This window comes from Nilaparvata lugens, chromosome 6, assembly GCF_014356525.2.
Source record: "Nilaparvata lugens isolate BPH chromosome 6, ASM1435652v1, whole genome shotgun sequence".
NCBI lineage: Eukaryota > Metazoa > Arthropoda > Insecta > Hemiptera > Delphacidae > Nilaparvata > Nilaparvata lugens.
In genome coordinates, this window is record NC_052509.1 from 62,481,406 (window position 1) to 62,494,619 (window position 13,214).

Consider the following 13,214-nt stretch of genomic DNA (forward strand, 5'->3'; position numbering starts at 1 on the left):
ACTTGACTCCACCATTTCCGTCGTGGTCCTCCTCTCGGTCGTCGTCCTTCAATATTTTAAACATTATTTATTTATTTTCAACATTTGATTGAGATTGCAGTCTTCTTTTCTTCTCAAAACATGCCCAGCCCATGTGATCATTCTACACTTGAACTCGCATACTACATCTGGCTCCCTATAAGTTCTATAAGTCTCTAAGTTCTCTGTTGTGTCTCCTCCTCCACTCTCCTCCCTCATAAGAGGGAGGAAAGGAGGTCTTGGCGTGGCTGAGGGAGGGCGATCGGGGCATAGGATGAGGAGGTGTGTATGCGTGGTGTGTTTGCTTGTGTGAAAGGTGTGTGTTTGCGTGAAATTTTCTTGTTTCTTGCTTAAAAATTAATTTTTTTCCTATAACTCTATTTTCTAACTTATTTTTTTAATATTCTCTTTCAGTCTAAAATATATTCGACTAAATTGAATGAAATTGTTTTTTTTTCAATTATTGATTTATATATATATATTTTTTTCTATCATATTATATTTAAGAGATTATTTCCTTATGTTGTGATGTAGATGCATTAGAATTGTATAGGATTAAGTGGGAGAGAGGGCCGGCTGCGCCCTAACTTCGCCCTCCAGGTTAAAATAAAGGCAGCCTATCTATCTATCTATCTATCTATCTATCTATCTATCTATCTATCTATCTCATATAACCTACATATAACACTGATGGAAAGAACAACATAAAAGTGTGTGATGGAATTGGTTCAACTATACCATCGAAAAAAGGATTAATTTGATCAAGTAAAAATTACAGTAGGCTATAGTGAAGAAAGGAGACTCATTATTGATTTAAAACATCACTTTATGTACGTAAAAACATTTTATAAAAAAGTGTATTAAAAATAAAATAGCTTTTCTAAAATCATAAAAAACATAACTTTATGTACATAAAAACATTTTATCAAAAAGTGTATTAAAAATAAAATAGCTTTTCTAAAATCATATAGGTACTTGTCAAGTTAAATAAAATTCGTTTGATAAAAAAGTGCTGTAGGTACCGGTTTGCCTGTTTCAAGTGGTCTTCATATTTTTCAAAAAACGTTTCATTACAATCTTAACTCCTTTCTCACGATCCATGGCTTCTCAGACATTTTTCTTTGGCTTCAAACTCAAATCATTATCTAAACATCATTAACTTTGGCTTATCTAAAATCATTGAAATATAATATTAGTTTGATGAGACATGTATTGCATCGCTTCCATGTCGCCTAGTCACCTGCATGCTGTTCTTAAAATATTTTTCGGGTTTCGGTAGGTTCATATTTTTTCAATCCAACTCATCAATGGAAATCTTGATTGATTTGGCTGGCATTGTGTGGGAGTAACGTCGGAATGGGAACCAGGCCCTCTTCAATTGGCCCGTTTTGCTCATGTAATTCCAGCACTCTGTCCAATCGCCATTGAAATCTGGCATCAGTGGTGGGGAAACTGCTCTCAGGCTACGAAAAAACATCAATAATTATGTAATTCTCCTGTTGTCTACCAAGTTACAAAGATTTATCAGAAAGGTTTATCAGAGATTGACAATGGTGTAATAACCGAAACCGGTCTTTCTAATTATCAATAAATCAGTGGTTTTTTGACAATTTCTTAGTCTTTTTTCATTCAAGTTACAAAGAATATCAGATATGATAGTTTTCTCAGCCCTCACAAAGCTACAAAGCCTATATTGTATAATATTATAATACATAGTTTTCTATTGTCTACCACAAAAAATATCAGATATGTTAGTTTTCTCAGCCCTCACACAGTGACAAAACCTATATTATATAATATTATGTACTTTTATTGGTCAATAAAGATTCTTATTCTTATTCTGTGAGAATTGAAAAGTAAAAATGTGAAAGAGTAGCCTATATTTCTGGTGGAAAGAGTGCAGCATTTTATAGAGAGATTTTAATCAAATCAAATGTTTTTATTGTCGTTCACAATTATGGTTTTCTATAGTAAGGTTCATGTTAAAGTGTGTAATTAAAACCTTCTTCATGGAAACATGTCATAAAACCTACTTTAAGGTCATAAAAACCTTACAAACACCAGGTTGCACTAAAGTCTGTTAATCTCTAATACTGATTAAATGCCAGGAGAATCAATCAGTGAAGCCTTCTTCTTAGAAAAACCTTCCCTGATTGATTCTCGTGGTAATTAATCAAGATTAAAATTCAACAGGCTTTTGTGCAACTGGCACCAATAAAGTCAGGAAGAGACTATAGGAAAACGGTACACCGATTTAATTGTTTTAAGAAAGATATAATTCTTATTCAAGTTCTCAATCATCGATATTCTTAATAAAATTGAAATGTTCTATTGCAAATATCTGTACAAACTGTTTAAATTATTGTTCAGAGTGTATGACCAAAATTATGATTTATCAAATTTATAAAAAGCAATACAACACCACATTGTGAAAAAATTCACCTTCTGCACTATCAAAACTCAAGATTCATCTATATTCTATTCTTAAAATAATATCTTAAATTAATTATAAGCTACTTTTTATATGCAAAAACAATAGAATCTAGCAGTATAAATAATAACTCACTCAAAATCGTTAGCTGCTGTAAATACAGACACAATATGCAGAGGGTATGTCAAATTTCTTATTGCCACCTGAAAAAAAATAGAAGAATCTTTAAAAATTCAAACACTTGTGAAGATTAAACAGGGATCGAGTAGGGAAAATATTATAGTAGTCTACAGCAAGATTTGGAAAATAAATTTGAAATAATACTGATGAAATGAATGTGTTTTATTAGGTCATAATAAATTATAATTCTGTGATAATATATATAGGCCTACGGTATTCAAAATACAAATATTTTTGTCTGTTTTACAGTCGGGGTTTAGATTGTGATGATAATAATGTGTAGAAACTAGAAATTTGAGTAAAAGAGCTAAGAATAATACACTTGCTTTGATGAAACTCCACTACGAATTTTCTTGCGACCAAAACAGAAAATTTGAGGGAAGATTTGAGATAGAGTTTGGGGTAAGCACGAGACCTATGAAACCATCTTTCAATATAATGGCATGAAATATTTTATCAATATAATTTATAGTAATATTTATTCATAGTTATGTGAGAAACATTCTCATTTGAAATACTAATCCTGTGGATAATTTTAAATTATCAAAATTAGACAAGTATTACAAATATAATGAGAAAATCTGAAGAAAAACGTTTTCATTAGCATACTTACATCAGCAAGGTTGGATGAGAAATCGCAGAGAGCAGGTTTACTTCTCGTATATTTCTCTAGAATGAACAATACCGCAGACAAGGATACAAAAGATATAATCTGTCTCATCAATTGTGGAGCCAGTCCAACAAAAAACCCACAGATGCCCTGTTCTTCATAAATGGTACATAGGGAACTGCAGACTCCTCTGGAATAAGAAAAGATATTTTTTCAAAATCATTTCAGTTGTATTAGGTTACCCAGCACAGAAACAATATACAGTGAATGGCCTAATTTGTTAGATTTAGGCCTACATCAGTTATTATTTATTTAGCGTATGGCAGATACACAACAAATATATAGCTAATGAGTCTCAAATGCCTAGATATACACTGTATATTTCCAAATTCTTTGAGATGTTGTGTGGTTTTTGGTCAGGAAAACTTAAGTTTGTCTGACCGACATTATTTGCTAGTACATCAGTATTCTAATTTGTTAGATTTAGGCCATTTTACATCAGTATTTTAATGAACCACTAGTCATAAAACCAGTTTCTGTAATCTACAGATGGAAATTACTGAGATATTGCAATTTTTCAAATGAAATAAACATGAAATTATTATGAAATAAACATAAACATAACTTATTAAATTATAGCATTTAATTTGGATTTTCATTTGATAATAATTATTAGTTTTTGTAATATTAAACATGTTTGAAACTTGACTAGTGGTTGACAACGATCGTTTTGTGTTTATTTCTCTGATGTATATTATCTTCTTCTATTTGAAAACTGCATACTTATCAAAATCGAATATATTTGCAATTTTTCCAAACCATTCCACTGTGTCAAGCCATGAAATCAGGTTCTGTTTTATTATATAAGTTTAATATTTGAATAGTGGTTGAAAATATTCACTACTTAGTGTTTATTTATTCCACTGATGTTCATCTTCATTCTGTGATACAGCAATTATCATTTTGTGATAATAATATAGCCTATTATCAAAATCGACCAAACAACACATTTTTGCTATTCTTCAAAGCCATTTATCACTGTGTCAAGTCATAAAACCAGGTTCTACCTTCTGTATTATATAGGTTTAATATTTGAATAGTGGTTGACAATATTCACTCAGTGTTTATTTATTCCACTGACGATGTTTTTTCATTTTGTGATATAGGTAGCATATATTATCAAACTCGACCAAACAACACATTTTTATCATTAAATTGGTTACATACATGCTTCCAAGCCCCATAACAATATAAATAATATGACTTGTAATAATTGTATCCACAAATAAACAAATTATAATTTTTATAACAATTATTAATAATTGAATAATTATTAATCAAATAATAGAATGATTAATAATTAATTATTAAGTTTTCAGATAAAGTTTCTCATTAAACACTTCAAAAACCCTCTATAAAGCAGTGAGGAGATTCTCTTTAAACTGTTATTTTTTATATAAATACTGAGGTTCAGTTGCACAAACGCCTGTTAATTTTATACGTGATTAATTTCCACGAGAACCAATCAGGCTTCTTTTCTTATAAGCATTCTCTGATTGCTTCTTATGGCATTTTGTGATATAGGTAGCATATATTATCAAACTCTACCAAACAACACATTTTTATCATTCAATTGGTTTCATACATGCTTCTAAGCCACAAAAGAATATAAATAATATGACTTGTAATTGTATCCACGAATAAACAAATTGAACAATAATTATCAAGTTTCTCATTAAACACTTCAAAAACCCCCCTATTAGGCTGGTTACACACCGATTAGTCAAGACAAGACTATAGTCACGTTTAGTCACAATACTTCACATAGTTGCTTATGTTGCAACACACACTGATTAGTCATTGCAATTAGACATGACTCCATAAGCAACTGTGTGAAGTATTGTGAATAAACGTGACTAGTCTTGTCTTGACTAATCGGTGTGTGACCAGCCTGAAGCAGTGAGGAGATTCACTTCAAACTGTAATTTCATACATAAATACTGAGGTTCGGTTGCACAAAGCCTGTTAATTTTAAACGTGATTAATTTCCACGAGAACCAATCAGGCTTCTTTTCTTATAAGCATTCTCTGATTGCTTCTTATGGCATTTATTAATGATTAAAATTTATAACAGCCTTTACTGCAACAAGGCCTGAGGCTACCAGTTCAATCAATGTTTACATTTGAAAGTGGATCTATAAAAGATTTTTTTTTAATTTGCTGGAAATATGACTCACGTGTATTTTTGTTCTCGGCCAACAAACTGAGCCATCATACGATAAGTGACAATTGTCAATGGATGCGAAATTGTTATTGCCGTTAATTGTGACAGTAGATCAATGGCCCCTTGTAAACAGACAGGTCTCCTGAAAAATATTATCAAATTCGGTATAAAAACTGGATATAGAGATCATTTTCCAGTTATTTCAGGTCTTTGAAATGTAGCCTATTCATAGTGCGAGATTCACGTTTTCAAGTTAGTGAATTTCATAGTAGAGCATTGTCAACTTTTCTCTTACATCGCCTTTTATAATAGGTACGGTAGGGAAAAAAATTACCAATTTTCGACTAGCTAAAACTCGCTTCCTATTAGAGATAGAAAAACGTTCAGGGGATAAAAACTGTTGAGAATTTAATGCTCTTCAAAAAAGTATAGAGTAAAAGTATTGATTAAACAATTGGTTTTTGAGATATCGTGGAAAAACTGAAAAATTACGAAAATCTCGTGGTTTTCAGGCTGCCATAAGTTATGCCTTCAGAAATTTTGGTGGGAAACCATGGATTACTCTTACTAGTACCCAAATAGACCGATTAAAACAATAAAATCAATCACCTACATTTTTGTTTGGTCCGATGTAGCTACTATTTGATTGGGCTATTAGTTTTTACAAGCTCTTTCTTTTGTAATAGTGAGGTCCACGTTACAATGACAGTAGCCTATTTGATTAACGTTGGTGTTGATATCCTTGTTTATAATTCAACAAAGCAGAAAGCGCTATCCTTAGCACTAGCTCCGCAATGTTGCCAGGTCGTTTTTTAACAATGTAGTTCAAAATATAATTGATTAACCAAATATTTGATCTCAACTTTTATTATTTAATCATTGCAAAATATATTTTCTTGGCGAATAAAATATAATACTGAGGGTGATGCCCACATAAGCTCTTAGGCTTGTGCATGGTGGAAAATGTTTGATTATATGCCTTTATTAGGGCAGAGTTAGGACTCCTGGTCCTCTCTGCCACACAACCCTTGAGTAAGAGGGATGATGATGAGAGATTACGACTATTTTTAGGTAGACGGGACCGACGACTTATCGTCTCCTCCGATATAATTTATTGTTTTAAACAAGAACGAATCGTTAATATTACATTAGATATACCAGTATCAGATATCCTCTATAAAAGGCGGTGGCCAGACAGATAATCAGCAACGATGTTGTCCTATCTTTTTCCACTGCCTTCTATAGAGGATAACAGATATAATTTTGGTTATCTTTGATTTTTAATTTTATTGTCAATTCTAAACTCTAAATTCTTGTTTATTTCATTGTTGTCATGGAGGTGAAATGGATCATCGGTCTGTTGCTTCCACACATTAGTATGAAATGAATAAATATCCGATTTGATATCAATTCAATTTTGTTTGAAACGATGAATTTATTATATTTTATTCGTCAAGGAAATATATTTTCAATAATAAATTATGATTTATGGATAATATCTGCTTTGTCGAATGATAGACAATAAGGTTAGCAGCATAAATGCTAATCGAAAACTCACATTATAACGTCAACCTCATTATAGCACTAGATTAACTCATTATTTTATTAGATATTTTCGAAATGTTACCATTCAACTGCAGTTTGTCTAGTGGAGGAATCATCTTCGTAGACAGAGGATGGTGAAATAGTATCGATTTTCCTCCACCTTCCATGTGGCGGAAATTTGTCAGAGTAAAGCTGAATAATCGCTTTCGATATGAATTGAGAGCAAATGTACGGTCTCATTCCATTGTAACAGCCTATCAGACCGTCTGTCTTGTAGATATGCCCAACTGAAAAAAACCAACATGATATTTTAATGAATATCATAAATAATACGATTAAAGAAAGAGATCAGAGATGATTTACTTACAAAGGATGGGTTGAGAGGCTGGAGAAGATTGATTAATAATAATAATATCGAGTGACCTGGCTGGTTCAGGTCTGGTGTCAGAGTTTTCAGGTCGCAGCTGATCAATTTCAGGGCCTCTGACATGACCTAACGACTGCTTTTTAGGCAGCCGGGACCGACGGCATAACGTGTCCATCCGAAACATTGATTGAAAATAAAGAGGCATGGAGGAATGTTGTGCTGCTGACCTGGTAGTATTTTTTGTTGGTTTCAGTTCACCACTAATGAATTCAGTACCTCGGGCATGTTTCTGCTGCGCTGCCCTGATGGCAGATTCAGTGGCGGTTTTAATGGTTTCAGCAGAAACATGCTGGAGGTAGTAGGTACTGAATTTTGTCAGTGAAATTAAACTGACTGAATCTGCTACCAGGGCAGCAGAAACATGCCATTCATCAGTGGTGAACTGAAAGCAACAGAAAATACTACCCAGGGCAGCAGAAACATGCAAGAGGTACCTACTGATGAATTACCCTTCAGTTCTCTTTCAACACTGACAAAATTCAGTAGGCTACTTTTGACGAGAGGAACAATAAAATGTCATCACATTATAAGTAGTAGTTCTGTGAACAGTAGACCTCACGCAGTATTCTCATCCCTAGGTACCTGATTGGAACTATAATAGACCTTATGGAAATACAGCAATAGCCTGGCCTCTCCACAAATCTGTGTAATCACTTGTCAGCTGATTTATGATGAATAATATTCTATAGTCTGATTTTTACTCTAATATTGGCGTATGAAGGAGGCTCCTTTTTCCTTTAATATTATCCTTGAAATGCAAAAATTCCAAAAAACTTGTATAGCCTATACGTCGACGCGCAATTGAAAAACGAACATATTACCTGTCAAATTTCATGAAAATCTATTACCGCGCTTCGCCGTAAATGCGCAACATATAAACATTTAAACATTCAGACAAGCATTTGAACATTTAAAAATTAAGAGAAATGCCAAACCACCGACTTGAAACTTAGACCTCACTTCGCTCGGTCAATAATTCACTCCTATTCTTTAGTTATGAGCATTTGAAGATAAGTGATTTCTCTGATCTGAGAGTGGAGGTAAGATTTTATGTTTCAGTGAATAACTCACTCTGTATTGTAGCGAAACGTTTCATATTATAAATATAATATTTTTTATTTTTCATGGATTTTTGCAAAAATGATCAAAATTACAAATAGCACAAACTCTCAGGAATGATAGTAATTGACGATAGGAACAACAATATGTCATCACATTAAAAAATGTGTGAAGAAAAATATTGAAGAATGTGACGACATTTTATTTTTCCTTTCGTCAAGTACTAAAATTCCTAAGAGTTTGAGCTATTTTAAATTCTGACTATTTTTGCAAAAATCCATGATTTTATTCATGGATTTTATGAAGAATGCAAATCTCCCAGATTTGGTTGGAATTCGGGCTATGGAGAGAGGTGGGCCTAACAAGTGCTTATGAGACGTTTCGCTACAATACAGGGTGAGTTATTCACTGAAACATAAAATCTTCCATCCACTCACAGATCAGAGAAATCACTCATCTTCAAATGAATAGCCTATAACTCAAGAATATGAGTGAATTAATAAAAATCTGGTGTGGCGCACTCACACAACTTTCCTTGCCGTTATGAAAATTCATCACCTGACGCTAGTGTTCCCGCGCATCTACTATTCAAAGATTTGAGCCAGCTGGTGACAGGGCAATAACGCTGGAGACACACATGAGGTCTGCTATATCTTCATAGTGAATGATTTAATAGAATCAACAATAATTTGCAATTGAATAATCACATTTTCTCGAATTTAAAGCTTATTTTCAATTTTAGGTGATATAATGTTACTGAACATTAATTGTAGAGATTTTCATGCTCAATCTACTCCACTTGATTTTTTTCGTTTCAATTGTATCTGAAGCCTGATAATTGGGAATCTATCTGCATTGATGGGGTGGAGCTCCTGAAATTTTTACAGATATGGGACTTGTGGCAGTTGATAGAGCTTATCGATGACTATTTTAGGTATGAATTTGATCAAAATCGTTGGAGCCGTTTCCGAGAAAATCACGAAAACCCCTGTTTTTGACAACATTCTCGCCATTTTAGCCGCCATTTTGAATTGCATTCGATCGAAATTGTTCGTGTCGGATCCTTATAGTGAAAGGACCTTAAATTCCAAATTTCAAGTCATTCCGTTAATTGGGAGATGAGATATCGTGTACACAGACGCACATACACTCATACACACACACACACACACACACACACACACACATACAGACCAATACCCAAAAACCAGTTTTTTGGATTCAGGGGACCTTGAAACGTATAGAAATTTAGAAATTGGGGTAGCTTAATTTTTTTCGGAAAGCAATACTTTCCTTACCTATGGTAATAGGGCAAGGAAAGTAAAATGTGATGACATTGTTCCAACCATTTTTTTTTTAAGATGAGTGATTTTCTAATCTTATTTTTCTTCGCTCAAACTCTCTCAGGAATGATAGTAGGCTACTCCACGAGATGAACAATCATATGTCATCACATTGATGAAATTCATTCCTATTCTTGAGTTATAATGCATTTGAAGATGAGTGATTTCTCTGATCTGAGAGTGGAGGAAAGATTTTATGTTTCATTAGTGAATAACAACTCGACACTCTGTATTGTAGCGAAACGTCTCATATTAGCACAACACTTGTTTGGTCAACGCTCTATCTATAGCCCGAATATCAACCAAATCTGAGAGATTTTCATTTTTCATGAAATCCATCATGGATTTTCGCAAAAATGGTCAAAAATCAAAATCACTCAGACTCTCAGGAATAATATAGTAGGCTACTTGACAAGAGGAACAATGTCATCACTTGGCGAAATTGACTCCTATTCTTGAGATATAAGAATTTGAAGATTCTTTGTTGATTCTTTATCACAAATGACAATATATTGCCAGGTCTTGCAAGACCCATTGCAAACTAACACTACATTATAATGGAAACAAATGAAAATTTAATCAGAACAGATAATAGAAATTGAACTTGCTTTCCATGACGAAACACTATATAATAACTTTGTTGAAGTTCTTGAGTGAAATGCATTCCTCAAGACTCCAATCAAAAGTAAGTGTTTTTTCAAATATTTACTAGTAACACAGTGTCAGAACTTCAACAAAGTTAGATAATAGAAGATGAGTGACTCCTCTGATCTGAGATTGGAGGAAAGATTTTATGTTTTAGCGAATAACTCACCCTGTATTGTAGCTCTTTTTGTTACAGTATTCCATTTAAGCTCACCTTTTACAATTGTTTAAATATTAAATAGGCCACTTACCAGTGCTTGTAACACTTGAAACCCCGAAGCTTCTCCTAAAGAGATTGCTACTAACAATATCATTTTCCGGTCTGTATCCAATCTGAGGAAAAATGAATTATACAATTAAATTAAATAGATTACTAGAACAGTTTGAAATATACAAACACAACAAACAACAGCCAAACAATATTCTAAATGACCAAATCAACTTTTCCTCCCACACCCTGTTTGACAAACTCATTTAAATACTCCTCCAATAACCACCAAAACTCCCCTCCGCCCCAACCAAATTTCACCCTCATAACCTTATTACCTTAAACACTTCAGTTCCTGTTTGGCTTGAAAATGTGGGATACCAGCATGAAACGGACGTCGCCACATCAAATAATGTGAGTGCTTTTTCACTTAAAAGTTTTATTAAATTTAATAGTGAAAATTAAAAGAGTTTAATAAACGTTTTCAAAATTTTTTCTTTCAGATTTTTATTAGAAATCAAATTTGTAATGTAATTTGTTTATAGGTAGGTAGGTACTTTGATAAATCCTACTTATTTTATTAACTTATAGAATTTTAATAGCCTACTCAATAATAGTGTACCTACTAGGATGGCAAAGAAAATAAAAGATTTTATGAAATAACATTAATGTCATCCAACCATCTCAGACAATAAGTTTTACTATTGGTGCGTTATTTCTAAATATAAAATGTTAATTTCAATACTCTATTTTAGAAAGTTTAATAATAATATTGATAATTGATCTCCACTTTTAAATTGTGCTACATACTTGATCAAAGTGCCGGTTGCACAGAAGCCGGTTAAATTTTAACCGTGCTGATTAATTCCACGAGAACCAGTCAGAAAACTTCTCAGATCGGTTCTTGTAAATTTAATCACAGTAAATGTAATCACATTTAATGTAATTTGTTTATAGGTAGGAACTTTGATAAATTCTACTTATTTTATTAACTTATAGAGTTTTAACTAGTGTTCTAGGATTGCAGAGAAAATAAAAGATTTTATGAGAAATAACATACGGTATATGAATGTCATTCAACCATCTAAAACAATAAGTTTTACACTATTGGTAAGTTATTTCTTAATATAGAATGTTAATTTCAATACTCTATTTTAGATAGTTTAATAATAATATTGATAATTGATCTCCACTTTTATGTTTTGCTACATACTTGATCAAAGTGCCGGTTGCACAAAAGCCGGTTAAATTTTAACCGTGATTAATTCCACGAGAACCAATCAGAGAAGCCTTCTCTGATTGTTTCTTGTAAATTTAAACGGCTTTTGTGTGAACAGGCCACAAAGTTTAAGTTTGAAAAATAATATGAAAAAAATTATCAGTTAAACTTACCTGAACAAGAAAACTGGCATACTCAAGAGGATATGTAACAATATCCCAGATCAAAGTATCTTTAAAAATTATCAAATAAGATGAAACCATTGTGTTAAAAAGTATTGTTTCAAAGTAAGTTTTAAAAACTTTTGCTAAAATAAACTTGTTTAGATGATTCTGTAATACTGGGTCCTTTTTCAGAAACTTTTAAATACAGAAACAGCTGACCTTACAGCATAGGCACCTGATCATGAGGGTGTTTTTTTTGTAGTAAACAATTTTCAACAGATTAACCAGTTTTTGAAAGTTCTTTCGCATTTTTCTCTTGAGCCAAAACATAGCAGAGCGATTATAAGTAGCGACATAGTATATACGACTTCAAGCTTGAAAATAATGGTTGTAGGCTATAAGTGGGCCAATAAATAAAAGGTATATTGTTTTTTCATAATCTTTGTAAGTTCCTCAAATTAGATTTATTACAGTACCTAGCCATAAATTTACAATTCATAATTTATTATGGTACTACCTGTTACTTTCTTCCATGCTCACGGCACAGCACCTTTCATGACTTTACATTTAGGTACTAATTTAATAGTAAAACTTGAAATCAGAAATTCTTTTGTTTCTAATACATTTTTGAGTCATATTTATATTTCTGAGTTATCAGATACTTTAGTATTGAAACAGCCTATACTCCGTACGAAATTACTTTTGACTTTGAGGAATATGCGGCGAAGAGAAATGGAGGGAGATCACAGTCCTCCAGTGATGGATAGGGACCTAGAAAGCAACGCAGTAGCCAATTTGTCAATTACAGTCATTCGACTCAATGCTTTCAGAGAGGAAACTTAGTAAGTTTAACATGAGTGCTTAAATACTCACTATAGAAATTAGAGAACGCTGGCCGGTTCAGAACGGTGCCATCGTCGTCGTTGTATCCCTACCACTGTATGCCTTCTCTGCTGCACATGTCCCTCCCAAGTCAAAAGTAATTTTTTGTAAAGAGTATAGTGTTTCTCTTGCTGTTCCACTACACAGGTTATTTTTTTGTTTCAATAAAAACATTTGAATTAATTCGAGTAAAAGTTGATAAACGAGTTCATAATCTTTGGACTGATTGTGCAGTGTAAAATCAACCAAAATATGAAAA

General features: G+C 32.7%; 1 protein-coding gene across 1 annotated transcript; it reads right to left on the reverse strand.

Annotated features, from left to right (window-relative positions):
- Window positions 1-828: 828 nt before the first annotated feature.
- On the reverse strand, window positions 829-12,577 carry LOC111057419 (mitochondrial carrier homolog 2). Its single transcript, XM_039431644.1, has 7 exons — window positions 12,083-12,577; window positions 10,734-10,815; window positions 7,091-7,295; window positions 5,477-5,605; window positions 3,243-3,429; window positions 2,585-2,652; window positions 829-1,481 (listed from the first exon to the last, which is right to left on the reverse strand). Exons 1-7 carry the CDS (start codon window positions 12,170-12,172, stop codon window positions 1,310-1,312), a joined length of 933 nt encoding a protein of 310 aa, XP_039287578.1. The 5' UTR covers window positions 12,173-12,577; the 3' UTR covers window positions 829-1,309.
- Between the last annotated feature and the right edge of the window lie 637 nt (window positions 12,578-13,214).